General features: G+C 40.0%; 1 protein-coding gene across 3 annotated transcripts in view; it reads left to right on the top strand.

Annotated features, from left to right (window-relative positions):
- The window catches only part of SNTG1 (syntrophin gamma 1), a 532,439-nt gene that overhangs the window by 439,242 nt on the left and 66,377 nt on the right, over nucleotides 1-26,820 (top strand). For all 3 annotated transcript variants that reach the window (XM_014577356.3, XM_006112171.4, XM_075920716.1), the window contains 2 exons: nucleotides 19,586-19,702; nucleotides 25,627-25,698. In XM_014577356.3, the coding sequence (XP_014432842.2) occupies nucleotides 19,586-19,702; nucleotides 25,627-25,698 (189 nt within the window). The remainder of the gene's footprint in view (nucleotides 1-19,585; nucleotides 19,703-25,626; nucleotides 25,699-26,820) is intronic.

Raw genomic sequence — 26,820 nt, 5'->3', positions numbered from 1 at the left:
GTATTTTATTAATCGTATACATTTTTGGAGAATGAACATCTTCTTCAAAGAGTATGTTTGCCTGATTTAATAATGTAGCCTGATTTAATAATATTTCTTTTCTTAGGCTATGTCTGTACTACCAGGTTATTTTGAAATAAATTATTTAAAAATCATAACTTTTAAAATAACAAGCCCCTTATTTTGAAATAACAGGCTTGGTAGTGTGGACATGCCCTTAAATATTTGTGTGGTTTAAAAACTGTTTGTGGCTTAAGACATTTATTCTGGTCTAGCATACCTATATCATATTCATTTAAAGTTTCCTTTCCTTTAAATGTTGAACAGTTATATTAGCTCCTCTTCCCAGAAATGTGTGTTTGATTTTTGGGGTTTTTTTTTTCTGGCGAATACTGCAGTTTGTCACCTTTTTGTATTTTCTGTGCAAAGAAGTACATATTGCCTACTGAAAATTCTATAGGGATCTTTTCATTGACTTCAATGAACAATCAATTAAATTCACAGTGACTGTACCCTAGTTATATATTATTTGCATTTCAGACGAGTCTCAGAAATCTTACCCAAGACCTTTTAGATAATGAAAGCTGCTCAGAGTATATTAAGCATTTCAACCTTTAGCCTTCCAAAAAATTTCTCGGTCAAAAACCAGTACCAGTAATACAGGCTGTATTTAAAAGGATATTGCCAAGTATGTATTCTATACTTTTCAGTGTTTTCTTTTATTACTCATGGCTTGTACTTCCCTCTGATAGGCTGGAATATAAAATTTTATTCTGTGATTACTTTGTCTTCTTTCATTTATAAACATGGATTTCTCTTTCAAAAGATGAATCAGCCTCTGCACTACCATGTAATTTTATGGGTAATTTTGTTCGATATTTATACATTCTAAAGCTCATAAAATGGTTACTTTGGGCTCTTATAGGTTTAAGAAAATGAAAAATCAATGAACTTTCAGAGTCTTATGTGTCTATGCACAGGCTGCTAGGATGGAAGTCCCAGTTATAACAATATGCCACAGCAGAGTGTGTATTAATAGGTTATTTCCCTTATTCCTAAACATCATAAAATGGCAACCTCATTAGCAACTTTGCAGTCAAAATGCCTGATGTTTAAAAGTTAGAATTAGGCTTGCCAATGGTCTTGACTCTAGAGTAATGTATGGCATTTTCCAGAGAAATTTGATTTTGGTTTCACCAGAGTATGGATATTTGAATAGTGAAGTCCGAGATTAGAAATGTCCAAGTGCATATAATTTTTCAACCTTACCAGTGTCCTGATCCTGTAGACATTTAAGCATATGGATAACTTTACTTGTATAAAGTCACTGAAGTGTCTGGAACTACTGGAATTACCAGTGCCTAAACTGGGACCAAGGAAAATGACATTCAGCTTGTGTATACTCAGAGATATTAGCTTTGGAGTGACTTCAGGCATCCATTTATAGAAACCCTGTTGTGCCAGAGTGTTTTTATTAAGATTACTTTTTTTAAAAACAACAGGGAAAGCATGTCTCAATTTTATGAAAGTGACAAAGTGAAGGATACATGAGGCAAACTCTGTGCTAATATATAAGTAGGAAATTTACAGTGTGTACATGTAGAGGAAAAACTTATTAATGCTTTGTGGCTGGGCACTACTAAACATGATCAAAACAATTTCTGGGGCCAATGGGGAATACTTTTAAACCAGTCAGAAATAGATTTTCCCGTCTGTCACATCTTTTATCTTTTTTGAGGCCTAGTCACAGGGCAGCCGTGCCTGGAGTACTCCTGTCTCATTTTCTGTCCTTCTGAGATCAAGCAATTATATCCCAGGCTCTTTTGCCATAATAATACTCTACCTGAGCTGTTATGTTACAAAAACACTGTGCAAATATAAAATATAATTCCCCTCACATAGACAATTTGTCATCCCCTGTCCATATATACACTAAAATCCCAGGACTTGTAGTTCCTCAGCGCTCTGCATACCACACACTGGTGTCTTCCACCATACCTGACTTTTTGTCAGGCCTTTCCTTTCTGTCTGCCATGATAGGCACCCCAGCCCTTCCAGGTGCTGTACAACCCTGTTCATTCAACGGGAACCCTCCACGGTCCCTCGGTAGGGAGACCATCTTCATCCAAAGAGCATTCATCACTCCTCCTGGACCATGACACATTCCATTCCTCTGGCTTCAGCTGTCCATCATTTACATAGCAGCAAGTAAGCCCTTCCACTGGTTCCCTGCCTGTGGTCCTCTTTGTCTCTCTGCTTCAGTTCTCCAGCTTAGAGACATCAGCTGGCAATTCCCTCTGCTTTTCTCCAGCCTTTTTGGGGGTAGGTCTGTCAGTACACCCCTCTTGCTACTCTCTTACTTTCATCCCAGTCCAGAACCTTATATAGTCTGCAGCAGCTCTTGTTAACTGTTTTCCTGACTGACTCCTCTGAATCATTGGTTCTCTCCATCATGATGCTGCACATGATGTCCCGCCCTCTTAACTGACTGAAGGAAGCACCTCACAGGGACTGGACCTGATTCATTTACAAATCACCAACTTGTTCTACGTTCAATATCAAGAACCATGTTGTCTTCTCTTAACAGTATTTCCATTAATAAATTCAGTGGGTGAGAAATGGGCATGGAGTCACTTCAGAATTGGTACTTGTTTACAGACACACCTTTTTAAAGTAGAAAACACTTCATTATAGGGTGCGTCTACACTGCAAGCTTCTTTCAGAAAAAGCTGTTCTGGAAGATATCTTCCGGAAAAGCGTATTTAGAAATAGAGCGTCCACACTACAGGGAAGCCTCAAAATTAGTCTGAGGCAGGGTCCCCTAAAGTGGACATGCTATCTCAATTTAGAGCCCCAAGAGACACTGGGGAGGAATAACTTGGAATGACCCTGGTGAGGAGTTATTTCGACATAGCAGCAGTGGAGTGTCCACACACACCCTCTTCCGAAAAGCTTTTTTGGAAGAGGCGTTATTCCTCGTGAAATGAGGTTTACCAACATCGGAAAAAGCCATCTGTTATTTTGATTTTCTTTCGAAATAATGCAGTTGTTGTGTGGACGCTAGTATTGTTTTTTCCGGAATAACAGCCATCATTCTGGAAAAATAGTGCAGTGCAGACACACCCTATGACTGCAGTTTGTTGAGAGCTGCTCTATTCAGAATGACTGAATTGTCTTGGAGTCCTTTAGTTAGCTGTAAAATCCTTTTGAGGGCACAAGGATGGGATCCCTTCAGCGATAAAGCTAGCAGCCTAATTAACCTAACTAATATGTATGCTAAACTGCTGTGAAAATGAATTATATGTGAAATAAACAAGACAAGTCTCCACAAGAAGTAAGAAGGTATACAGAAATGAAAAAAGCAAGACTACTCTAGATAATACTAGAAATATGTTAACCTTACCAGTTGGTGCTTAACTTATTAATAGTTCCATTTTGACCAGAGAGAGAGTGTTTTAAGTGATTCATACAACATTAAGACACTTTAGCATTTCTGTGCATAGCTGCCCATCCTGTTGTTGTATTTTAAAATGATTCAGTCAATATTACCAAAGGTATAACTAGACCAAACGTTTTTGTACTGCCATCACCTATTATTTTGACAAGTGGAAAATATAAATCCTTGTTGAAGCCTACAGCTTGGATTGAAATTTGGCTCAGCAAAGAAAGCTCCGTTAGCATTTTCTCAAGTCTATCATGAATGGTAACTACTTTTTTTTTCTTCATTTGGAAGAATCCTTTCCATTGAGAACCATGCTTCCGCAGTGCTAATCTGTTCTGGACTAACAATAACACATTCATTCCGTAATGAATTTTAACTACATGAAATTGTTCACTGACCTGAATAAAACTCAGGTTGCGGGGAAAAAAAACCTTGTTGTTTTAACACTGTCATTTTGACAAATGCATGCAGTTATCCAATTAGTGTTCAAATTGGCTTTGTCATCACCGGAATCTCTTGAAATGAGCAAATATTTTGAAAACTTACATGAGGGGAAAAAAGACTTTTTTGAAAATAAATTCTACCTATTTACCTGGGTGAGGGATTGAGGGAGCTTCATGTCCCTGATTAAAAGAGTCTAGGAGTGAAATCACTATGAGAAGGATAGGCAGGCATATCCTGCTTCCTTTCTGCTCTAGTAGACCCTTTAAGTATGCAACTTGTGTTGGATGGTACCCTAACTACCTGATGGATGTGAAAGGAGTGGCTTACTGTATTGCAATGCAAAGCAGGAAAGAGGCAAAGAGGGCCACCCAAAATGTTAGTGAGGGAAATGCAAATTATTGGGACTTGCTAGGACATGGTGGAAAGCTGAGGATATGGGGAAGAACCCAAGTTTATGCTTGTGCAACCTTTCACAAATGTGGGTTTAGATTAGCAAGGAAACTGAGCTTTGAATGAAGGTTACATCTGAAGATGCTAGAAATGCACTACAGAAGTGTCACAGAGCTTATCTCTGAAACATAGTACAGTAATAAACTGAAAATGTCATTCTGGCTGGTTTCACTAGACAGTACTACCTATAGCTTCCAGAGCAGCAATTTTTGCCCGCTTAAACTGTTTACTCCCTCTATGATTATATTCTTTTGTGTTCAAGTGAGCAAATATTATAATTCAATTTTTCCATATTATGGTAAGTCTGTTATTCAGTTACATGGAGAAGAATGGAAAAAGCCTTCCAATTTAATGTGCAAATAGCTGGAAATTATTTTCCAGTTTTAGTTAAATCCCCATTGTATTTCTTCAAAAGTTTACTTTACGGTTAAAGAACCTATTTTCAAACTACCTCTGGAAGTAGGGTGAAGAGGAAATTAAATTCTTACCAGGAAGGAAATTCAAGTACATTAAATACGTTAATATAGTTAATCCTTTGATCCCCTTGAATTGGGAATAATGAGTTCATTTAAAATTAAATAACCTAGCAGTAAAACCCATGTATGGGGGCTTCTCTTCCATGGAGGGTTCCAAAACGTAAGGAGTTGAAATGGGGATTAGGCTAGGAGAAAACAGCAGAATAATAACCCCTCAAAATATCAGTAATACTTTTATTGCTAGTGTTAGTTATTTTTCTTTTTTTCTTCTTTATGCCAGGGATTCACAACATCTCTTGAATCACGCTTCATATGAGCCTTGCTTTTTTTTTTTTTTTTTTTTTTAATTCGGACCTCACCAGCCTTACAATAGTGAGAAGGATACTGCCACCTAGTGTTGCTAATGCATTTGATGAGGTGACAGGAGGTGAATTATATCAAAATACATTTCAAGTGGTATTACAACAGTACCTTTTACCTTTATGTGTATGCACACCTCACACACCAGGTCACGGATGCTGATTACCCAAATTTGACCTGATCCCCATCTATTTTGCTAGCAGGGAAGGGGTTCTATCCTTATGCCATCCAGCACCTCTCTGGGGTTAAGCCAGGGGGCTTATCTCCTCCTCATTGTTCCCCTGACAAATTCAAGTTCTCCAAAGTGTATGGAGGGAGGGTTAGGGTTGTTTAGGGTTGTCCTCCCCTATTTAAAAAGGGAGGAGTATGATTCTTAACCCCTTTCCCCTGACTCTGGTATCCATAGTCAACCATCCCTCCCTCGCCTCCAGAAAGTTTGATGCACTCCTGTCAGTTGAGAACCTATGTTCTAGTCTGTTGACTACACACATAGGTATCTGCTATACCTCATTGCAGTGCAAAGGAGTGGGAGACTCTGAAGTGCACTGAGTGTGTGCTACCATACAAAGTAATTCCTACATCAAATCAGATTTTTAATATAAGTAAAGCAAGATGTAATACTTCCCATTAAGTTTAAATGACACTACGCAAGATTAACGCTGCAGCTCAATTTGTTCATTTTATTTATGTTTTTACCAGATTGTCCCATATACAGATTGCTTTAAGAGTCACACAGAGAAAGGTATAGAAGACTGGACCCTTATTTGATATGAGTACTTGTCTGTAGTGCTTAATAAAGCCAAATCATTGTTAGTTCAAAGACTATGGGAAAGAATTCTCTTTTGCTTCAGCAAAAAAACAATACTTAGCTGGTATATTACTTATAACTGAAGACAAAATCATTTGTCCAGTAAATGATTGCTTTTAATAAAATATATCGGTGTGAGGGATAAGCACAGATAAAAATATTCCATAGTACTATAATAAAGACCATCACAAAATACATATTAAAAACCTGCATGATTAATATTTATGTAACCTGATTTATTCCTTTTGGTGAAATACTAGATAAAGAAATATACCTGTGTTAAACACAGGGGCGGCCTGTGGATGTAGGCAACCTCGGCAGTTGCCTAGGGCGCCGTGTTAAATGCGGTGCCCAATGATGACATCATGCCATTGAGGGCTATGGAGGCGGGGGCGCCGATTGCGCATTCCACCTAGGGCACCAGTTACCGGCAGCTCTCCTTGAGTCACTCCTGGTTAAACAATGAAGGATTTAGTTTGCCAGCTCGGTTTGAAACATAATTTTAAAAACAAACATATGCAAAAACTCTTGTGTATTGTTTAATGTCTCTATTTCCTATGAAACATTCTAAATGAACGGTGAAAGGGGAAAAAAACTTGTTCAAACAAGGGATTTATGCCAATAAATATACATTTTCAAAGCAATGAGGTTTGGCGGCTTAACTGCACAATTCCCAATGTATTTATTTGAATTGTGAAGCAAATGCTATGAAAATATAGATGCATGAGTCTCCATTACGTGAAGGATTCTTATCACTGTAAGAATAAGTCCTATTATAAAAGAATGAGGCCTAAAATTCTCTAGGGCAAGGAGAAATGAAAGAATCATTCTCTAAAACAAAATAAAGCAACAACCTTGTGAAAGTAGTTCCCCTCCACATGTACAAAATGACAATGCTTTTTTATTAAAATAAGTATTTTACCCCTCTGCAAGATTTGTCTTATCTAGATTGAGATTCAATCAGATGTGTCATATGCACCAGGCAGAATTTTAGCACTGAGATGGAATAACAGTATCATATAGGACAGAAAGATAGATCTGAGCATCCTCAGATTGAGGATACATCAAGGCATGCTGCCTTTTCTAGTCTTCTAATAACTTAGCTGCTGCTGTTGTTCAATATAACCCCTGAAGGACTCAATAGGAACATGCATTTGGAGTTGATGGGTAGTTATTTAACAATAAAGATGAGAATCTGCCCCAAAGAAATAAGCAGTATCACTATAAAGCTACTGTGCTCATTTCATTTAGTCTTATGGATGGTATAGTATGGTAGGACTGATTTACTTTGGGGCTGATTCTTTTTTGTGTGGGGAGGGGGGTGGAATTCTTGACTAGCCCTAATGATGAGCCATCACAAATATTAATGAAGCAGTTGAGGCCTTGAGCCCTCTTAAACCAAAGAATAAGGTATTTAAGAAACTCATCCTTCCCTGATTTTCCCTGATTATTTGCTCAATCAGCACCCAAAAAACATAGGCCTCATACTGGATTACAAGCAAACAGATCTTCAGTATTACGTAGTTTGAGCAGTAATTAAATCTGCTTATACTTTAGCCTGATTGGCACCCGGGACTGCACAGTAGGACAAAAAAAAATAGAATGCATACAATTAGCTGAGATCATGGTGTGTGTGTGTGTGTGTGTGTGTTCCTTTTTCTTTTACATATCAGTACACCTGACATCTTTAATGCATCCTATTTGCTCAGTGAAGATGACAGAAAATCATTTACAGAGCTAAAATGACAAGACTACTTCAAGGAAGAGAATGTCTGAGTGATCCAGACTCTTCAAAACCCTGACCAATTCTGCTAGGAATTTCTTTTTCCAGGTCTATAGGCCCTGGTGTACACTAGGGCTGTGTCTAGACTGGCAAGTTTTTCCGGAAAATCATCAGCTTTTCCGGAAAAACTTGCCAGCTGTCTACACTGGCCGCTTGAATTTCCGGAAAAGCACTGATGAGCTCATGTAAAATTGTCAGTGCTTTTCCGGAAAAACTATGCTGCTCCCGTTTGGGCAAAAGTCTTTTTCCGAAAGACTTTTGCACAAAAGGGCCAGTGTAGACAGTATAGTACTGTTTTCCGCAAAAAAACCCCGATCGTGAAAAAGGCGATCGGGGCTTTTTTGCGGAAAACATCGTCTAGATTGGCCATGGACGCTTTTCTGCAAAAAGTGCTTTTTCGGAAAAGCGTCCTGCCAAACTAGACATGCTTTTCCGAAAATGCTTTTAACGGAAAACTTTTCCGTTAAAAGCATTTTCGGAAATTCATGCCAGTGTAGACATAGTCTAGGACCTTAATCCAAACTAAATCCCCCAAGTTCGAATTAGTAAATTCATCCGCTCTACAAAGCCCATTATTTTGGAAACAAAAGGCCATGGAATTGGAACTCTTTACATCTGCTTTTCATCAGGAATAATGCTAATTCTGAACTTGTAAGTTTGAAACAACGTTAGCATGGATGCTTTGGTCCCACAGCTATCCAGAATGCTTCTTGGGGCTCTGAGTCTGAGGTAGGGCATCCACATTAATGGAGCATGTCTCAGACTCATTTGATGCTTCGCCGAAAAAGAGAACACGTTGGTTCAAATTTGTTAAATCATGAATTCTTTTTCAAATTTAGTAATTTCAAAATAATTTCCTAATGTAGACATGGCCTATGTCAGCAAAATATTTTTCTTCATATTTATTATTGCTCTTTCATTCTCTCACATCCAGACATGATGGAATCTTCTGATGGCTTTAAAAACGCAGCCTTTATTCACTGTTCACTGTGGGGAAAACTGACTTTACAGTCAACAGGAATTTTGCCGTTGAACCAGGATTTCAGTCCTGGTTTCCAATCTTCTTCCTAGCTTTTTCATTGGATGAATTTTCTGTTTCACCATAAAGCATGATAAACTCTGAATACTAAGATGGGACAAAAGTGACAGTAGCAGAGGGGAGATAATTATCTAAGCTCTTCCCCAAGACAACAAGACTCTCCTTCCTGCTGCATAACATTAATTTCTCCTCTGTCTCTGTCTTTGTTCTGGTGTCCCATTCCATTGCCAGAAGTAATATTTTGTTAGTCTGAGAATTCCCAGAGAAAGTGGAAGAGAAAGTGTCCTCATGTTTTAATTTACCAATCTGTAATTGCCAGGATCACCTCTAACGCCCTTTTTTGAATGCTGGCGTCATGTTAGCTATCTTCCAGACACCATAAAAGAAGCCCAACTTAAATGTATACCCCAATTTAAAAAACGTAGTAGAAGAACTAAAAAAGCCACCGTGGCTTAACAACCATGTAAAAGAAGCAGTGAGAGATAAAAGGACATCTTTTAAAAAGTGGATGTCGAATCCTAGTGCGGTAAATAGAAAGGAGCATAAACACTGCCAAATTAAATGTAAAAATGTAATAAGAAACCCCAAAAAGGAGTTTGAAGAACAGATAGCCAAAAACTCAAAAGGTAATAAGAAAATGTTTAAGCACATCAGAAGCAGGAAGCCTGCTAAACAACCAGAGGGGCCCCTGGATGATCGAGATATCAAAGGAGCACTTAAAGACAATAACGTCATAGCTGAGAAATTAAATGAATTCTTTGCTTCAGTCATCACGGCTGAGGATGTTAGGGAGATTCCCAAACCTGACCCATCCTTTGTAGGTGACAAATCTGAGGACTTGTCACAGACTGAAATGTTGTTAGAGGAGGTTTTAGAATTAATTGATAAAATTAACAGTAACAAGTAACCGGGGCCAGATGGCAGAACTCAAATCTGAAATTGTGGAACAATTAACTATGTTTTGTAACCTATACTTTAAATCAGCTTCTGTACCCAACAAGTGGAAGATAGCTAATGTAACGCCAATATTTTAAAAAGGCTCTAGAGGTGGTCCCGGCAATCATAGACCGGTAAGTCTAACTTCAGTACCAGTCAAATTAGTTGAAACAATAGGAAAAAATAAAAATGTCAGACACATAGTTAGACCAAACATTAAATGGCAGATGGAAACCTTGCACCTGGAAAAGATAAGAAAACAAGAAATTTCTAGCTGGGAATCTGGAATATCAGGATTATGTGTCTGGACTGACAGACAGTGATGACCTACAATACACAAGCAGCATATGCAGGTCAGCTTTGATACATTGTGTGCTGTACAAACTCAATGTTGATATAGCAGCACTTGAAGAAACAAGACTTGTAGATGCTGGTTCTATCCAAGAGTCCATTAACACTTTCTTTTGGAAAGGTAAAAGCAGCAAATGGTCTCAGGCTCCTAGAAACACCCATTGGAAAGTTAGATTGTATAATCTCATTTAAACTTCAGACAACTATCAGCTCTGTGAACATCATTCGTGCCTGTGCACCAAAACTCAAATATAGCCTCCAGGAGAAGTACACATTTTATGACTCTGCAGAAAGTTGTTAAAAACATGCTATCAATTCAGCAACTTTTCCTCATTGGTGACTTTAATGCAAGAGTCAGTACCGACAATACCTCACAGCCAGATTGCCTAGGACATTTTGGCAGTGACAAGAGGAATGAGAATGGCCAATGACTTTAATTATGGACCCAACCATTGTGTATTACCAATTCATATTTTACAGCAGGGGGTCTCAAACTCTCAGCTTGCGGGCCACCCTTGGCTAGAGAGATTGTGCAGTCCAGCTCAGGAGTACTGGTGGGAAGGAGTGTGTGTCAGAATTGTCCCCCAAACCCACCCTTTCTTGCCATTGCCCCATCTTCCCCTCCCCATGGCACCCCTACCCCTGAGGGTTGCAGCCTTGGGGTCATGGTGGAGAGGGGCTGGCACCATGTGACAGCAGCATTCAGGACCCCCTGGCAAGATTGCCCAATCACTGCAGCCGGGGATGGCCAAAGGCCAGGAGTTTGAGATCCCTGTTTTACAGGAAAAAATCTTCACAAAGTGTCATGGCAACATCCATGATCAGGCCACCAGTACCAATTAGACTTTGTTATCATCCAGAGGAAGGACCTACCCCTAGTACCGAATACTCATACGTTCCACAGTGCTGGTCGTGATACTCCTTAATTATTAGTAAAGTGCAGATTACAGCTAAGAAACAACATAAAGCAAAAGCTAGGAGCAAGCCCCAAATCAATGCTATTAATGCTAAAAATAGAGGAAATGCCAGGAGTTTGTGAAGGCTTTTGAAATTAACATGAATGGGAAGTCATTACCAGAGAATGCAGAGGAATTTTGGGAACATTTAAGAACAACAATCCATGAAACAGCTTTAGCTATATTTGGGAGAAAGAGACCATCAAAAAGAACTGTTCTGAAGAAAATGAAGCAGAACTGTTACCTCTCATCAACATTAAGAACACAGCCTATCTGGAACACAACAGGAAGCCAACAGAAAGCACCAAAGTGAGACTTTTACATGCAAAAACTGAGAGAGAGCAAGTAAGCAGATGCTGTGCGAATCATTAATGGATCATGCTCTGTGAAAAGATGCAGCTTCAGATACAGGAAACCTCAAAGTCATGCATGACAGCCTGAAGAAAGGACTAGATTCCACCATCAATAAGGTTGCCCCTGTCAAATCACAGAGTGGTGAAATCATCACAGAAAAAGCAAGCAGCTGTCTCCTTGGGTTGAACACTATTCACACAAAAAAAGCTACACAAGCAAGAAAGAAACATCACCAGCGAATAACTAAACAAAATATCAAATCTGGCATCTCATGCCAGAGCTGGATGTGGAGCCCACCATAGAAGAGCTAAACAAGACCATTGATTTGCTGTCAAATGGAAAGGCCCATGGAAAAGATGGCATCCCAGTGGAAATCCTTAAGTGTGCAAAAGACAGCCTATTATCACATCTTCATCAGCTGAGACTTAAATGCTGGAAAGAGGGTGGGGTACCACAAGAGATGCCCAACACAAACATTCACTTTGTATTAAAAAAGGTGAAAATTATGACTGCAACAACACCAGGGGTATCTCACTACTAAGCATAACAGAAAAAGTTTTGGCAAGTGTCATCTTTGTCTGCTTATAACAACTGGTGAATCACGTCAACCCTGAAACACAGTGCAGATGCAGGGCTGGAAGATCAACTGTAGACATGATCTTTTCTCTGTGTCAGCTACAAGAAAATACAGAGAACAAAGCTGACCATTGTACTTCACCTTTGCTGACCTAACCAAAGCATTTGATGCAGTCAGCAGAGCAGGCCTATTTGAAGTACCAGAAAAGATATGCTATCCACCAACCCCTGATAGTTCTTATACAGTCATTCCACTGCAATACGAGAGCAACTGTCCAATTTGAAGAAGTACAGTGAAGCAAAGATGTATTCTTGCTTCTATATTGTTTGGAATCTTCTTTCAAAAGGTCAGATGGGAAACTCTTCAACCTGTCCTAATTTACATCAAAGACCAAAGTAAAAAAAGCTGCTAATCAGTGATACTGTTGTGCTCATAGCCCACAATATAGTTCTATTACAAGAACTCATGGGCTACCTTTCAAATACCTCAAATGGTCTGATAGCACTTTATAGGCTTACAAAACATGTAGATGGTATCATGAACTTTCATGGGCACAGACCAGTTCTTCTGAGGACCAGAGTTATGAGTTGGGGATATGAAAACTCGAAATAAATAGGAGAGGGGAAGTGGAGGGGTAGAGAAAGAAAAAAGAAGGGTGGTGGGAGACAGAGCATCTACCAGACCCATTGTTGTTGTTTTTTCTGTAACTGACTAACTTGGCTACCCCCTGAAGTTTCAAATACCTGTCAGGCATTTTCTCTCAACAGCAGCATTAATAAAATGGTTGTATTAACATAGGGGGTTCTACAAGACACCTTAAATGTAAACCAGATAGAAGTAGTCCAAATATTCAGCTATTTAGGTTCCACAGTAACCATCAATTTCTCACTGGATGAAGAACTAAAAGTTCACATTGGAAAAGCTGCTACCCCCATAAGTAAGCACTTTATAAAATGCAATCAGAATTGTGGGGAAGAGAACCTGACAGCTGAACACTACTTACATACTACAAAAATATTAACTATCTTCAGGCAAAATGGTTGTCACATTCTGGGGTGCAATCCATGCCAGTGAGTAATTATATAACAACCTGCCCTGTAAACTTGGATGCCTCCCAGTGCTTTGCTATTGTAGGTCCCAAACTTGGCACCACAAAAACAGGATGACAGCAAGCATGTCTCTTCTGGCATGCCTGTGTGCTGGACAGTCCTGGTTCTGCAATTTCGACCCCAGCAGTCTGTCTACAGCCCCACTCTCACCAGCTTTGACTACTACCTTCAGGAAAACCCCAACATACTCCCAGTTCTAAATTTTCCTAGAAAAATGTATTCTGCAATGGCCATCCCTCTCCTGAATAGTTCAAAGAAATATTAAGGTTTGTTGGCCCTTTAAGGAGTCAGTACAGTAATTCCTCATTTTAGTTGCCCTCCCCTCTCCCAGCCTCTCTCTTCCCCTCTCCCACCTCCTTTTCCCAGTCTCCCCCAGTTTTGTTCAATAAAGACAGATTCCATTTTGGAAGACACGTTATCTTTATTTTGTACATCAAGAAGAGGGGCTAGGGAAGGGTAAGTGGAAGGAGGTGAGGGAGGAATGGGGCACGAGCCCCCGATGGGGAGGACTGGGCGGGCTCTGCGGGCTTCTGGGGGTGGAAGCTCTCCTGCAGCCCCCCCAATTGCCCCCTCTCCCCAGATGGCAGCCTGCGGCAAGTGCAGCCGGGCTGATGGCTGAGTGGTGTGATGTGCCCAGTGTAGGTAGTCCGGGCAATCCAAGCCAGGACTGCTTTGCAAGCGGGGCACCCCTGAGAACTGTCTGTCCGGGGTGGGGGTCGGGACCCTTTAAGCACAGCCCTCGGCTAGCTTGAGACAGCATCTCCACGCTCTAAGTCCTCCTCTAATGCCCTGCCGGCACTGCTTCCGGCCATCTTTTAGCCTGGTTCAGGGTCCACTTAATGTGGACATGCTTGTTCGAATTAGCAAAACGCTAATTCGAACTAGTTTTTTAGTCTGGGTCCATTAGTTCGAATTAGCTTAGTTCGAATTAACTAATTCGAACTAAGTTAGTTCGAATTAACGTTGTAGTGTAGACGTACCCTGGGTTATAGCAGGGAGAGGGAGGTGTTTGGCTCTGGGGAAGGAATGGGGGGGACATGGAAGGAGGCTTGCATCCGGCAGCTGGATTTTCCCAGCTGGCCGGTCGCCGGCAGCTGCATGGGACTTCCCCTGCTTCCCTGCAAAAGCAGCAGAGTTTTTCCACTCGCCGCACCATTCCCCGGTGACCCCCTCCTCGCTGGATGCAAGGAGGCAGGGGAAGCCCCGTGCAGCTGCCGCTGAATGGCCATCTGGGGAAACCCAGCCGCCAGCTGCAAGCAGGAGGGCAGAGAAGAGGGAGCGAGGCATCCAGCCAGAGGAGGTCACCAGGGAACTATGCGGCAAGTGGCAAACCTCTGCTGCTTTTGCAGGGAGGCAGGGGAAGCCCCGTGCAGCTGCCGGCAACCATCCGGCCAGTCGGGGAAATCGTGTTATTGTGGGGACAGTCGTGTTGTTCGAAAAATGTTCCCTAAAAAAATCATGCTATTGTGAAAACATGTTAAAGGGGCATGTGTTGAGCGAGGAATTACTGTATTCAATAGTTGGTTACTTTAATTGGAATTACCAAACAGTTCCATTTAAACAAAACACTGGATTACTTTAGATTAAAAAGAAAACAAGTTTATTACCAAAAGAAGATAAGATTTGCAGTGAATTGACTAAGACATAAAGTTAGAAATGGTTACCAGCAAATAAAAGTGAAAACATTCATTTAACTGTCTGAAACTTAAGCTAGCAAATTTTTATTCATGGCTTTGTTCAAGATGGCCGTTCTCATGCACAGCCCTCTAGCAAGATGATGACTGACCCACTCCTTCATCAGGATCTCCCCCAAAGGCATAAATGTATAGCTGCCTTTATCTTCTTGGGTAAAAGAACTTGAGTTTTTTGCCCCTTTGCTTTATAGTGATGTGAGGCTTTAAAGTGGACTCCTTAAAAAGTTACCCTTCTGATTAAGGTTTATTCAAACACTGAAGTCAGGTGATGAAGGACGCGCCATCCTCTTTCCTCCCCCAACTTGTGTTTGCTGAAATGAAAATATTTCTGTTTACTTCATTTCCTTCTCTTGCTGTCTTGAGGACTTTGTTTACCATTTATACGTAAATTGAGGAAAACACACATTTCTTTGTTTTGGGTAAGCATGTTTAGAATTTTTGCTTAGGCAGGGCTGGCTAGCGTTGAACAAGTGCAAATACAAGGGGAATTCTTAAAATGTTGCTTCAGACATTTCACAGATCAGAACATTGTTTTCTGATATCTCCCAAAGCATATTTTGTATGAAGATTATTACAGTAGTGTGAATATGGGGTTCTTTTGGTAACAATGGTACCCTATTGTGTATGCAATTTCAGTGAAACTAATCAAAAGCTAGAACCTAATACATTTATGTTTAACTCTTTTCACAATGTAGCTCTATCAACCTCTAAAAATCAACCATTTGCCATTTTTCAGCAAGAATATTTTGCTAATTCTGGGCCCAAACTTGCAACAACTTGTATGTGTAAGTAATTTTACTCAAGTCAATTACCTCCCCAGGCTCCTTAGAAATCTTAGGCACACATTGCTGATTTTTTTTCTGGCTCAGTTGAATGGCAACGCAAGTACCGCCAATAAAGGAAATTAAATAGAGTTTTCAGTGGAATAGTTCTTTAAACCTTGCTTCAGTGTACTTATGATCATCTCTCACTCTAAGTAGCAGGCAGTCTTAGCCTCACATTTCTCAGAATGAAAAGCTGAGGCTGATTATCACAACTGCTAAAGTATAGAGCTAATTACTTACTTAACTATTGCAATATAACTTTCTCCTTGGAGTCTTGCAAAAGAGGGTTAGGCCTTTTGTGTAACGTTGCTCCTTGGAGTAGACCCATTGAGCTAATGGATTTTAAAGCCCAGAGGGACCATTATGATCACTTAGTGTGACTTCTGGCATAATACTGGTAACAATAAAATGCAGCAAAAAACACATTTAAACCTTATAGGATATGTCTACATTGCAGTTATTCTGAGTCTTATGGCTTGTGCATTTTGGGCTAAGGCAGTGTTTCTCAAAACTCCATGGATTCACTCTGAGAAACCTGCTAACTGGCCACTGCGGTTTGTTTATTTACTGGCTCTGCAGCCACAGTGTCTTGAGGCTTCCCTTGGCTGCAAACCATGAACCAGAGCCACTGGGAGCCACAAGACTCCATAGCTGCGGAGCCGATAAATAAACCACAGCAGCCAGGTATCAAGTTTCTCAGTGTGAATCTGCAGACCACTTTGAGAAACACTTGGATAAGGGGTAGTTTAACTGCAATTTGGACATTCAGGTTTGGACTGGAGCCTAGGCTCTGGGACTCCCATGATGGTAGACAGTCCCTGGGGGCTCAGGATATAGCCATACCTTGAATGTTTACTGCAATTAAACAGCCTCTTAGCCAGTGTAGACTTACCCCAAAAGCTTGTAATGATGTATACTATTTTGGAGCAGTACATTTATGTATATGGTTTCTGCTCTTACAAATGACAGAACATTCTCTGTCCTGGGTCCTGAAATATCATAGGTTGAGTCATTCCCCATCATGCAAACGGAAGATGAAACATTTTACTCATAATAGTAATTGTAGTTTATGTAGGTCATCTTATTGGCTGCTATTGTGTATAAAATTACTTGTGCATAAACGTTGGCCAAACGGGGTCCTTTATATCTCAGTACGCAATCTGCAATACATAAAAACCCTGAACAGAACCCTCCTCCCCCACTTATTAGGGTAGAAAGTGCGACAATAATGAGTTGTTCATTAGAATAAAATGGGCAAAGTCAGTTCCAGCAAGCAGATCATAGTAGAAATAAGTTACACAATGGTATTGCTCTAAAATGAATAGGTCTCTTCTATTTCCAGTCCTGTGTGAAATACATATTGCTTTATCTGTGCTCTGGAAATTTGCTGTTTATCACCTTTTTTGCTGTTTTGAATCACCTTTGGAGCCATGGCAGTTGGGTGGGGGCAGCACTGAAGGCTTCCTACCCCCAACTCTGCCCCTTCCTCCCAATGCCCTGCCTCTTCTGGGAGCATGGAGCATCTCCCCTTCTCCCACCTTGACCAGCAGCCCAACAATTCCGTTAGCTCTCTTGCTTTCACATATCATAGAAGGGTGCATAATTACATTCAAATTTAATATCACTTTCAAAAAAGGAGATGAGCATTGTAAGGAGTTCCCTGCTCTCTCTCTCTAATATACATTGCAGTTATTAGTCAAGATTTTTTAAATGAAGGGGCCTCAGGACAGGTTCATAAACCCATGTTAAGCACCTTAAATTAAAGGATTGATTTTCAAAATGGTAGATCTCCCCAGTGACTCCCATTGATTAGATCCAGTAAGCAAAGGTTATCATTAGACTATCATGAAATTGTATCTGGTACATGTAGCTTTAGTTATACCATGAAATAACAGTTTTATTCCAGTTTTCCTTCTTTTTCTTTGTTCTGCCCCTGTAGAGGTGATGGCAAAAAAAGGAGAGACAATCAGGTCCATCTCTGTTTTCCGTAGCTGTTAAAGCACTGAGAAACTAGTCAGATATATTATGCTGGATGCAATAATGAATATTACATAATAAAAAACTAGCAATTAAAACCCTGAATCAAAGGTATACAGGCAGTCCCCGGGTTATGTACAAGATAGGGACTGTAGGTTTGTTCTTAATTTGAATTTGTATGTAAGTCGGAACTGGCGTCCAGATTCAGCTGCTGCTGAAACTGACCAGCGGCTGATTCCAGAAAGCCCGGGGCAGAGCAACTCTGCTTCGGGCTTCCTGTAGTCAGCGGCTGGTCAGTTTCAGCAGCAGCTGACTTGGGGACGCCTGGGGCAGAGCAGCTGGGGTGCTGCCGGGTTGGTCCAGTAGCGCCGAGGAGCGGCGCTGCGGGACCAACCAGCAGCCCCCCAGCTGCTCTACCACAGGCATCCCCAAGAAAAGCCTGGTCTGCTGGGGGGGGGGGGCGCACTAGCTGCGCCCCTCTCCCCCAGCAGCCCAGGGAGACGCTGAGCAAAGCCACGGAGGACCTGGGCGGCGGGACCACGGCGCGTCTGGGCGGTGCCACCGCCCGCGTCCTCCGCGGCTTTGCTCCGCATCTCCCTGGTCTGCTGGGGGCCCCCCCTCCAGCAGACCAGGGAGACGCGGAGCAGCTTTTCTCACCCCGGAGCATGCGGGCGGTGGGACCGTGGCGCGTCTGGGCGGTCCCGCTGCCTGCGTCCTCCGGGGCGAGGAAAGCCCCATTCGTTAGTACAGATCTGACGTAAGTCGGATCCACGTAACCCGGGGACTGCCTGTACATAAGAAAGGAATCCTAACCCAATTATTTAAAATTATAATTATGTTTTTGAAGTGTCAATTGGGCATATTGCTTCTACCTTAAGTCAGTGGACATCTTTTGAACTGGAGTACATAGTTAAAGTAGATGGTATACTAACAACATGAATAACTCTGCTGCATTCAGTTGATGGACTATATAGTAATATTTCAGTCGTGTGTGTTTTAGCTTTTTTCATCTGGTAGTGGACATCTGTTGATAGCAGTAGTGCAGTGTACTGCTACTGTGTTTTAATTCACAGCTCTGTCAGATATAGGGTGTGTGTTCTTGGGTTATTCACTGAAGCTTGCTGACCCTTAGTTTCACTGTATGTCACATTAATATAGCATCAACCAAATACCATGACATTTCATTAATATCTGAAAATTATGTTATGGTTTTTGGATGAAACTATAAAATTGGGAAATATTAATAGCATGCCTTCTCTCTCATAGGGTGTGTCTACACTACAGGGTTTTTTTTTAAAAAAGTAGCCTTTTTTAAAAAAAAACTTCACTTGCGTCTAGACTGCAGCCATGTTCTTTCAAAAGTAAATCAAAAGAACGCGGCAGTTTTTTCGATCTCAATAAACCTCATTTTACAAGGAATAATGCCTTGTTTTGAAAGTACTCTTTCGAAAAAAGACGTTTTTGAATTCAAAGTGTGCTTTTTCGAAAGAGAGTGTTTAGACTCTCTTTTGAAAAAGCAGCTTGCTTTTTAGAAAAATCTGCTTGTAGTCTAGACGTTCTTTTTCAAAAGAGGCTTGTAGTCTAGACGTACCCAAAGAGAGGTGACAGACTACAACCCACAAACAAGCGCTTTCAACTACTACTTGATAATTTGTAAGAGCTTTGTAGTTATAGTTTCTTACATTTAGTTTCATTAGGCTCCCCTAATTTGAATGTTCAGCATATTTAGCATGACTCCTGCAAGTTTTTCATGGGATGGTAAACCTCAGATATCTGCTGAATATATTTTTCCTGTTACACTCTTTGTTAAATGAAAGTTTGTTGTAATGGTTGCCCATTAGAATAAGAAATTTTTTTACATGATTATATAGTAAGTGGATTATTAATTTGAATCACTAATTCAGGATCTTTATTTTAACAGGATTTAAAGGGCATCAGCATATTTGTATGATGAACATGTAATGTATGTGGAATTCATCAACACTACCTGTTTTTTTTTCACCAGATAGTCTATATGGGCTGGACCGAAGAACGGGAACAAGACTCCCTTCAGGACCGAATGTACACACCAAAGTTTCTAGCACTGAGGGGTTCCTCTCTTTACAAATTTATAGCACCTCCAGTAAGTATATTTTTCATATTTAGCAGGGAGAAGGGTGTTTAAAATCAGTGTAATCCCATACAATGAGTTCATGGGTTTTACCCTGTGACATGTGGGTCTCTGTCTACCAGGATGTATTATAGAATCATGAAAACATTATGGGGAATAGAAAGTTAAGGTGTTGTAAAGTAATTGTTTATCAAAGATATTAAGTACAGCTAGAAAACACCTTTCTGCCCACATAACTGGAGCACTTTAAAAGTTGGAAGGGAAGCACACTACTCTTTGCTTCTAGACATTGAAAGGTCAACCAGCCTGAAGCAAACTGGCTAGATTTGCTGAAGGCATGGGGAATATCAAAGTCTTCTGCATGCTGTGGAAATGATCTTACAGACATCTCAGTCTCTAGATTTCACCCTGAATACGACTTTTTATACTGTGTGTGTGAGCAGCAGAGGGTAGATAGGTAGTGGAAGGGGACAATGGGCAGAATAATATCTTTGGTTTAATTTGAATTTAACCAAGCTTTACATCTCTTACTCATGCTGAATAGTACTTCAGTTGGGCCTTAACTCAACAAAGCATTTAAGAGTTGTTGGTTTTTTTGTCTCTGTTCAGGAAAATATTTAAGGAGCACTAGTCTCATTACAGTAAACCAAAGGGTTAAGTGTTTTATTGGATAGGAATAGATGTAAGCATGTACTTTAAGATAAACACATGCAGTGTTGCCAGCTATGACAAGTTCATTACCAACAATCGGATATGGCCTCCTGGTCAGTGTCATGAAAATGTAACAAGCTTAATGATTAATTCAAATTTCAGCCCTGGCTTGGGGAAAACCTGCTCTGAGTGGCTGCTGTTTCTCCGGAGGCACGGAAGTGGGAAAGGCAGCAAATCAGGGCTGCTAGAGGAAGCAGACAAAGCTCTCCTCTCATCCCTCAGGAGCTAAGATGAGTTTTTGGTTACGGGTGGAGAGAGGAGAGAGCAGATAGAGTGCACCAGCTCAAGGAGGCTTTGATCCCTGTTTTCCCTTCCTTAATGCAAGTGTGGTGTAGATAAATGTGAGGCTGAGAGGGCAAAAGTTGATGGAGGAGCAGGGAGGATGCATAATGAATTGTTGGGATGGGGAGAGATGGAGGATGAGTTAGGGGTCAACCTTGCTGTGAGGCTTGAGAGTGCATCATTAATTGCTCAATCATGGAACAGGCAGATGAAGTTTTGAGGAAGCACAGAATTACTTAATTAGAATCTGGGGGTGAGGAGTTGGGAAAAGCTGCAAGATCCATAAAATTAAGCACCCATTGAGCACTCCTGCAGCAGGGTCCAAGATCATTTTGTTGTATGACTTTGGGAGAGTTGGCTACATTGTAAATGGTCACACGCACTGGGAGTGGGCAAGGGGAGTTAACAATTCAAAAGACAGACCAAAACCACAAGAGATGCTCATGATTTTTGAACTTTTGGAATTGGCTGTACTGCGTATGCGTAGGTGCTTTGATGAATCAGGACCTGAGTGAGAAGTGTCAATGATTTCAATGGGGCTGCTCTCAGGCTTGAGGTTCTGAGAGGAGGCAGAGAGAAATTAAACTTTGCAACCGAAGGAAAAGAAGGTAATTTCTCTATGAGCTGGGAGGGAAACAGGAAAAAAATGTTCATGTCCTGTAGAGTACAGTGAACCCTCGTTTATCGCGGTAGATAGGTTCCAAACCCGACCGCGATAGCTGAAAATCCGCGAAGTAGGGACACCATATTTACGTATTTATTTAACATGTATATTCAGACTTTTAAAACCCTCCCTTTATATGTCATATGTAATGCAATGAACCATCAGTAAGAGCAGATATTACTAATTATTAATGGAATTAACGAAATATTTGGGGTCTTCATATATTGCGGCTATTTTCGAAATTTCCGGAAAATCCGCGATATATTTCTTTTATAATATATACATACGTAATGAAAAAAGTCCGCGAAGTCGTGAATCCGCGATGGTCGAACCGCGAAGTAGCGAGGGCTCACTGTAGATTGATAGTTACCGCTCACTGTGAATAAGGGTGAATTTTTAAGTATTTTTTGTTCAGATAAGATTCTAGTAAGATTTGTTCTTACTAATGCTGTGTACCACCTTACTCTATTAGTCCTACTGAGATCAATGGGACTGTTTTATGAAGCAGTTATGAAAAACTGCATTTTTTTTGCAGTGTAAAAATGAATGAAGTTGCTTTCTAAGCAGGGATGGTAATATTTTTATAAGGAGCTCTCCTAGAAAGCTTCTTTGGCATGTGATAAACTGTGTAATTTAGGGGTGCATGTATTTTCACAGAGTGAATTATTTGCTCTCTTTTCCCCTTCCTATTTGAATAGTAACACTTTCTCCTAACTATACTCAAAAAACACCTGTGGCACTTGCTTATCATCTTTGTTTTTCATAAGTTCTAAAAAATAGAACTGCTTCTTTAACTTTTGCTTTCTTGCTGCTTTTTTATATTTTAGAATTCTAAAGTGTGACAGGTCTGGTCACTTTGATTTTATATGGCCTTGGTTGGAAGACTCAGATCTAGATTTTTAGCTGTAAGTGATAAGAGGTGTGAGAAGTCTTTATCAAAGATATTTTTCCTACATCGTTTATAGGCATTTGCGTTAGATATATATTAACAAAACAGGAAAACAACAGTCTTTCAAAGCTTTTGGATCTGGTTGACTCTACAGTTACATTTTGTTTTGAATATTCCTTGTTCAGAATAAACTTTGCACTTTACAGGAATTTTCTCACTAGGAAGATGTCATCTTTTCCAAACCAGTCTTCCTTATAAGACTTACCTTTAGACTCAGCCCTGCATGGCGAGAGTCGAATTACATCTCAAGCATGCTCTAAGTCAGTTTCTTCTTTGGTCCGTAAGACAGTATTCTTGCATCTAGGCATCTGTACTGGCCAGTATTTTGGAGACGGTGGAGTTAGGGCTCCACCTATAACCCTCCTCTTGCTGAGATTGTAGAGTATCATTGTCATCCCCATGCTCATAGCTGGGATCTGAGGTGGTTCAGTTCAACAGCGTGTGCTTTATATGTCCTTATTCCCCTCTGTAACCAAGTAGGAGTTAATCACAAAGGGCACATCCACACTGAAAGGCTAAAGTCGAATTAACCTGTGCAACATCAACTATGTCAATTGAGTAACTTAAGTCAAAATAGCTTAACTTGGTTTTTGGCGCTGTCTACTCAGCAGGTAGTCAAAGGAAGAACACTCTTTCTTTGACTTCCCTTACTCCTCATCAAATGAGGGTTACCATGAGTCGGAGTAAGAAGTCCCTCACCTTACATCATTTCAAAATAATGACTAGTAGTGCAGACACCTACTATGTTATTTCAGAATAACATAAGTTATTCTGCTACAACACTGCTGTGTAGATGTACCCAAAGTGATTACATATTTTCATATAATTCCATATTTCTCACTTGTAGCACAATGTATCAAATGCAGTTTGACAGCTAACAGCATCTAACTGTTCTCATGTATGTGTATGCATGCTGAACTGTATTTATAGCATATTTGCTGTACAGTTTAACCAAACATAAAACATATGGACTTGACATGAGGAGAATGTCCATTCATATAAGTAGTCCCATTTATTTTATTGTGATTACTCATGTAAGGCTTAGGGCTATTTGTATGGGTAAATGTTTGCAGAATGGTAATTCATACCAGGAAAATGTTCCTTTATTTTTGTTCCGTGTGGACTTCTCTGATTGCCACCCATAAACCAAGACTTTAAATAGGCTACAGCCCAGATAAGAAGTTAATTATACTCTATGGGGTGCTAACACTCTTGTTCCTTACTAAATGTAATTAAGGCTATAAAAGAAAGGTTTAAAGGAAACAAATAAGGGCCAAATCCTCTTGTGTTTATACAAGCAAAGGTCCCTTTCATTGAAATGGAGTTTTTGTTTGAGTAAATACTTCAGGATTTGGATGGATATGATTGAATCTAAATAGCCTTTTTATCTTTTATTGTAACAAAAAGGAGGGGGCAACCTGTGTAATGTAGATGACTGCAAATAATTAGAACTCCATTAAAAGAGCAAGTACAATGCTTTAATCTGTTTGATCTTTTCATTACAGAATTTTATTTTTGTAAGGTATGTGATTGGACTGATGCTTCTCTTAGCTGAATTTTAATTATTTTATTCTATATGCTCAACAAGATTTAGTATGATTAGCACAATTGTCATGGAACTCCATAATCAAATTAACCATAAAGATAAGATTGTCATCCTTTAGCAGGTGTCATTTATGTACAAACAGATGCAAAATAGAAATGCAAATGATGCAAACAAACATTTTGCTGGTTTAATTGTTATCTTGAAGAAATCATTATAAATCAGTTAAACAAACCTGTACATCCTACAACATAAAAAGTGGGCAAACATTTCATAAAGTCCTAGATTATTATTACTCCTACTGTTCCCAACAATTGGACATTCTGTCATTCAAGTCTGTAGTTTCACTTAGATAAGGAATAAGTTTTCTTACGTATTTTAAAGGATATTTTTATTCTTGCATTTTGGAGACAAAAAACATTTGCTCTTTTATTTCTCCTGTTCTTGAATAGCAATAGCAATGATATTTCAACCATTTTCCTAGGATTCTGTTCCATAGTCCAATTTCTTTTACTGTTAGGAACTTTTTTCCTAATATATAAACTCAACTTGTCAGACAATTGTTTCTTATTCTTCTGTCTTCTGAGGCTATAAATAATTCCTTTTTTTTCTTCCTTCAGTTTCCTTGAAGGTATTTATAGAGGGTGGTCATATCTTTCTTGATTCTTCTCCAGACTATATAGTTGCTTTAGTTGCTTCTTTCTCTCCTTTCTAAGTCCTGTTCATTAACCTTTATATCATTTTTGGTCTTTTTTATAATCTGTAATGTTTCTGTGCAATGCAGTTTTTTAAAATTAGTACTTGTAAAAACACGTTTTATGTCCTGGGATAAACTTTTAGGTGGCCCAGAAGTATTTTTCAGAACTTAAGGTTTGAAAGGCTGCAAGACTAGACACTTAATATGAATGCCATTTTATGTCTGTTTTATCTCTTGTCTTACATTTTGATCGTAAACTCTTCAGGGTCAATCTTTTGTTAAGTGTTTATGTAACCCACTCACCTACTGGGTATGGTGTACCATCCCATCTAATGGCAATGAGACCACGTACACAGAGAATAACGAGTCTGCTCTATCGCCTTAGCTGATAGCTAGCTATTTCTTAGCTAATGTGCTAGAGGCTCGTTCACTAAGCTCCAAAAATCCCAGGTTCAGTTTCTCCTGTTGGTGTTACATCTGTACCCTGTTTAACGTAGTGCCATCCTGGTGTATGTTTGGAGGCCTTACCACAAGACAAATAATAAAAATAACACTACATGGGGCAGTATTCAACAGGCCTTTACATGTCTGCTCTGGGATAATGTGGTTTTTTTACATGTCCTGGGCAAAGATCTGTCAGGAGAACTCAGGGACTGCTGCATCAAGGCATCTGCAGCAGCCAGCAACGCTCCAATTGTGGCAGGGAGAAGATGGAGGTTTAGTGCTACATCACTTTCTGTCAGCCAACATACTGAGCTGGATCCTTCAGGAAAATGGGTTGCTTCATCTTCAAGGATGATGCTGCCTGAACAGAGTCCCACTGTGCCCCAGGATACTCAGGGAGGGCTCTTTGGACTCCTTGATGGGTAGTGTGCCTCCATGGCACTGCCTTGGCACCTAAGGCTAAATGTGTCACTATGGCCCATAATAACTGTTCTCTAAGGCAATTTGGTGTCTGTCTTCTGTGCATATTCAGTGTATAAATGATGGAAGAAGATACTTAGGATGGGATGAAATAGTTTATAAACTGTATCATTGAGAAAAAGAAAAATTACGTTGCTTATTGTATTTTTCTTTTTGTTTTTCCAAGGTCACCACATGGGATTGGACACGAGCTGAAAAAACATTTTCAGTTTATGAAATTATGTGCAAAATTCTCAAGGTATGGGGAACAAACGTAAAAAGTTTTGGAGGTGGCAGCTTTATTCTTTTCCTCTTTTTTCCTCATTAACCATCTCTCCTTTCTACCTTTTTTCCTCCCTTCCCTAGTAGATCACTCTTGAATGTCTTTCCAAATGATACAGATTTTTTTTCATCCTTCCTCTCATCTGAATGGCAGAAGCTAGGCTTTTATAAAGAGAAAATGTAGTTGAAGGGGAGGAGGGGTCACTAAGCTACCTTTCTTCTTGCCTAGCTCCTGAGGCTGGCTGGGGGCACAAATGGCTCTCTGCACAAGTTAGAATGATTCTACACATATCTAGTATATGCCAACTGGAACAGTCCCTTAGGAATCATTTGGCTGGCTTAGGAGCAACACCTTGCAGGCAGCTCTGGACATACCTTCACTTCCTGGCCTGACTCTCAACAGCATCTCTGTGCAGCAAGAAGGAATAGGTGATATTGTATATGCCATGCTGACTATAGCACCAGAGGATTTCCCCTAAGAGAGGGATTTTTCTCTTAGTTCTACATTTAACTTTTCTTTATGACACTGATGCAATGCAAAGGGAAGTAAATTTGGGCTGATGGCCTTGCCTACTTCCTACTCAAAATATTTCAACTACTGCATCAGAATACATTTAGAATTAACATTAAACTGGTGAGTGGTTGGAAGAGAGGAAGAGAAGGAGAGAAAATCTTCATTATATATTTACTACTAATATATAAATATTTCTTTGTTACCTGGAAGCTTTGGCTAGCTATTAAAATGGAAAACTGAGCCAGAGTAGATTCTTTAATTGAAATATTTGTTAAAGATAGTAAAATCACCTTATTCTTCCATTAATCTCCCCTTTTTTCCAGCCCTGCGCAGTGTGTGTCACTGAATCTGCCTCTTTTATGCCTAAATATAACCCCATTACAAATTATGCTGTTGGAGGTTATTCAGGATTTCTGTCAGCATCATAAATCTTGCTTCATTTTAGCAGTGCATGTTCTAGACATACTCCCTGGATGTGAGTTAAATAGATACCGCTAAGAAAAATGACTTGGTTATATTTATTCTCACATCCAAACGTCTTCCCTTCTAGAGTACATTGTGTGCTTCTTGTGTTATAAATTTGTT

The sequence above is a fragment of the Pelodiscus sinensis genome, chromosome 2 (assembly GCF_049634645.1).
Source record: "Pelodiscus sinensis isolate JC-2024 chromosome 2, ASM4963464v1, whole genome shotgun sequence".
In the NCBI taxonomy this organism is placed as follows: Eukaryota; Metazoa; Chordata; order Testudines; family Trionychidae; genus Pelodiscus; species Pelodiscus sinensis.
This window is presented reverse-complemented; position numbering and strand designations above follow the sequence as displayed.